Source organism: Etheostoma cragini, chromosome 17, assembly GCF_013103735.1.
Source record: "Etheostoma cragini isolate CJK2018 chromosome 17, CSU_Ecrag_1.0, whole genome shotgun sequence".
NCBI classification, from domain to species: Eukaryota; Metazoa; Chordata; class Actinopteri; order Perciformes; family Percidae; genus Etheostoma; species Etheostoma cragini.
The window spans coordinates 1,584,064-1,588,364 of NC_048423.1; the positions used below are offsets into that span (position 1 = coordinate 1,584,064).

The following is a 4,301-nucleotide window of genomic DNA, read 5'->3' on the forward strand; positions in this document are numbered from 1 at the left end:
ATACTGTATCTGAAGTCTCTTTATATAGACCTTAGTGGTCCCCTAATACTGTATCTGAAGTCTCTTTCTATAGACCTTGTTGCATAATTATGTCATTTACGTGAAAATGGCTGCTCTTGTGTGACATAAACGAAACATTTTTCAACTTTCTAAGATACATGTGACTTGTTTGCAACGTAAATGCAGGGATTATGAATTCATGCAAGCCCTGCGTTATTTTGCGTGGAAATCTGCAATATATGCTGCGAAAGTTTAACGTAATTGAAAAAATTCGGCCCTGCATAAAGATGCGGACTTTGGCTGATTATGCACTGAATTATACGATCGCATAATCCCGTTTTTCTGGAGGTACTGTATTGTGCAGCCCTAAAGTGAACAGATATGAAATAATTTGAATACGTGCTGTGTAACTTACCGGAGTTGTGAGGGGGAAATCTTGGCTGATCCATTCGGAGACTCCAGGGTTTCTGTGATATAATGGCACAGAGAAAAGGAAACGCTGCGATTAACAACCCCCGACAGATACTCTGTACTACATTAACCTAAACCAAACAAAAACACCAGTTCCCAGCTGGCATTTAGGCATGTGGAGAAAGCAGTTTGCACTGACGTCAGAGGGGACATTATTAGGATTAAAAGGCAGGATGACCTTTGATGGCAGGGAGAGAATGGGTTCAGATTGTACTGATGAGTGGACAATTTAATCTCACACACACACTCGCGCACGCACACACACACACACACACAGACACGTGCACATGCACACGCACACACGATGTTTGGAAATATACAGTTCATGGGCAAGGCAAGATAACACTAGACCTAGAAGTACGTACAGTACGTGAGATGCCAGCCTGTGCGAAGAAACAACGATTTGTGCTGTTTCAGAACTGTCAGCAAGTCTGAGATTTCAAGTTTCTACTAGGAAGGATGCCATAGTGTGTCTCTTGTTAGTTAAACGTGTGAAGCCAAGGACTCTCAAGGTTCCCGCGATAAGTTATCTGAGGTCTTTGCAGCATTAGAGGTACTGTTCACTTTAAAGCCTGCGCACACAGTGGTACTTTTAGCAAGCTGCAGTAACTCACATGTGAGATTGAGTGTGTGATAAAGCATAAGGTTGTTACTCTGCACTTGTTGAAACGCAGGCCTACTGAAGACATAGGTATACATCTTAAAAAATGAGCCATAAATAATTAGTTGAATGTTTTAAATCACTAGCTAGCCACTGTAGGCTTTAACAAACATCGCCTCAACAGGAGGAAATGGGGGGGACTATTTTTAATGGCGAATGAATCCACATTTGGAGCAGGAATGTTGGATTGAGTCAAAATACAACTACAATGTTGATTGTCATTGTTTAGATACAAACATCTGCAATATTACCAGCCTTATCTTTCAACTATGATCATCTCTGTGCTGAATTGTTATACGTGTACATTGGAAATGCAGCTTAAAAATTCAGAGCCACTGTATCTGAGCCAATGGTCTGTGATATGATCACTAGCTAGGTAATATTTTCAAATGATGACATTAGCTTTTGTTTGGGGAAGCAGAGGAAGAAATAAGAGAAACAAAGTGTCTCCCCTGTGCTTTCTGACCACGGTGAGACATCTGCAGCCGGAGAAGTTAACCCTCTCCTTGATTCCATGTTGTTTATGGAGAAGGAGAACCAGGAAATGAGTTGGGGGGGGATGCAACGGTACCAAGCCACGGCCGAGAGACGTGCGTCGCAGCAACGTGTAGTTTTATCTTTTGAGAGGTGCACATCAGGCTACGGCGGAGGGTCCGGCGTAGACACAGGGGGGTCTGAGGGGGTACGCCATCGATTCGATGCAGAAGCATAAAATGGCCTGTAGTGTCATGGTTTGGGAGTGTTTCAGTTAAAGGTCCCATGGCGTGAAAATGTCACTTCATAAGGTTTTTAACATTGAGATGAGTTCCCCAGCCTGCCTGTGGCCCCCTAGTTACTATAAATGGTGATAGAGTTAAACCGAGCCCTGGGTATCCTGCTCTGCCTTTGAGAAAATGAAAGCTGTGAAATCTTGCCCCTTATGACATCATAAGGAGCAAGGTTACCTCCCCTTTCTCTGCTCTGCCCGCCCAGGGAATTTGGCTCGCCAATGAAAACGAGAGCGACATCATGGCGTTCAAACGATCAAAGGCCCACCCCCAACTTCTTTTTAAAAGATTTTATTTTTTATTAAATCAGCCATTATGAATGCATAGGTCTCAAAAAATCTTTATTGGCCGGGCTCTACGAGTGAGTCAGCAAAAAAAGTCAGCATTACAGGATTGTTTATGTCACTGTCATGCTTTTCTTCTTTGAGAGTACTAAACCGCAGGGCTTGATTAGAGACCGATGGCCAGACATCTTCTTTGCCAAAACAAACACATATACATATATATATACATACATACATACATACATACATACATACATACATACATATATATATATATATATACTATAATTGGGTGAGTTGTGTTATGCATGATGTCACCATGTGCCTCCCTGTTATCATATGCTGCTTAACATTATACATAAAGCTCTGTATTTACACATCAGACATATTTCTGTACAGAACTGCATATCTCTGGTCCTCAGCGTCGTTTTGATGCTGATCTTACTGTGCTTCATGTCGTTGTCATGTTCTCTATGATCAGTCTTGTTGGCATGTATACCTTCGAATCCCATTCATGTCAACAAACTCAACTGAAACTGGCTCAGTCTTGTTGTAGGCTGCACTGCACTGCATGCTAAAATCAAAACGTAGCCATGACATTAAGGAAATGTAAGGCCACTTAAACTGCAAATAAATAAAAGGTATTAAGTTGTTTTACAGGTGTTTGTCCACATACACTACAAGAAGGTGTAAAGGAGTAGTAGGCCCTATGTTGTGTAAACGGAGTGTTTGCTAGAATGTTGCATTCATGTGTCATCTTGCATACAGGAAAATTGACTATATTTATCCAATTGAAAGCGATGCTGCACAATCACATGTGTGACTTTAAAATGTTTCTAAAAAACAGCAGGGGCACCTTTCATTGCCTTTGGGGCTAATGAAGCTTCCCACTCGCATCCAGTATACACACGCCCCGCCCCCCCCCACACACACACAAATCCCACTATCAAAACACATTCTCAACTCGTGAGAACAACAGCTTTTCCTTCATATTTCGTGGTTTCTTGGGATATTTTAATTCCATCGTTGAGGCCTGAGTCCTGTGGGATTAGTGTGGTTGCTAAAATCTAGCAGGTGAACCCAGTCGCAGATCCCCCGACCCCCATCCCTTTTGCAGCAGGAGAGCCAGGGAGCCGGGGAGCCGGGGAGGGGGGCTGTGGTACACTCACCGCGGGCGTAGACGCAGGCGTCGCGGATAGCCTTGTGCTTGTGGCCGGACGCGTCTTTCTGCAGCTTTCGCAGGATTTCCTCCATGCTGGCTCCAAAAAAACAGGGACAGGCGGGGTTAGGAACTCGTGGCCCAGAGACACGCCGTGCGGGTTTTGGTCCGTGGTGGCTTGTTCTAAGGTCGCAGTGACAGCGGCAGCATCCCTGACCCCCCCTGATGAAGGCGATGATTCATCCCAACGAGCAGCCAATGATGTCAGGCCCCGGCCAACCTCCGGAGGGGGAACGAGGAAGCGGATGTTGTGAATGTTTTATTTTATTTCTTAAATCCACCGCTTTGTCTTCCTAGTCTTGACATCTGACCAACCCTCACTATAAACGGTCACACTTCTCCGGGGGGATACATTCAATGAATAAACGCCCTTCTCTCCTCTTCGTCGGCCATGGCCGTGTCTCCGGGTTTTGAAATCCGTTCCGGTTGATTGTTGTGATCTTCGCGGGGTCCAGATCCGGGTCCTTTAATCCATCGTATTAAGCTGCTGTTGGCATGCCGGGAATGCGCCACAGCGCTGCTCAGTCTGCCGCTAAGAAAGGGGGATTTCCATCCAACCTGGCAACACAGTATTTACACCGTGTCCATGCGAGGAAGCTTGAAACTGTGGCAGGAGGCGATGGAGTCACTGGAAGGGGATTTTTCCCGTTTCCTGGGCGACAGGTGGAGGAAGTTTATGCAGACTTTCCTTCAGAATAAAAGACCATTTTAATTTGCATAAAGTAAAAAAAATTAAATATATATATATATACACACACATGTATATACACTCACCGGCCACTTTATTAGGTACCCCATGCTAGTAACGGGTTGGACCCCCCTTTGCCTTCAGGACTGCCTCAATTCTTCGTGGCATAGATTCAACAAGGTGCTGGAAGCATTCCTCAGGGAGTTTGGTC

The 4,301-nt window shown here is 44.6% G+C and overlaps 1 protein-coding gene across 1 annotated transcript in view; it reads right to left on the reverse strand.

The window, feature by feature from the left end:
* arfgef3 (ARFGEF family member 3) overlaps positions 1 to 4,027 on the reverse strand; it is a 49,880-nt gene extending 45,853 nt beyond the window's left edge. The window contains exons 1-2 of the mRNA XM_034898465.1: positions 3,353 to 4,027; positions 416 to 467 (exon numbers count right to left, since the gene is read on the reverse strand). Of these exons, the coding sequence (XP_034754356.1) occupies positions 416 to 467; positions 3,353 to 3,437 (137 nt within the window). The 5' untranslated portion in view covers positions 3,438 to 4,027. The remainder of the gene's footprint in view (positions 1 to 415; positions 468 to 3,352) is intronic.
* Between the last annotated feature and the right edge of the window lie 274 nt (positions 4,028 to 4,301).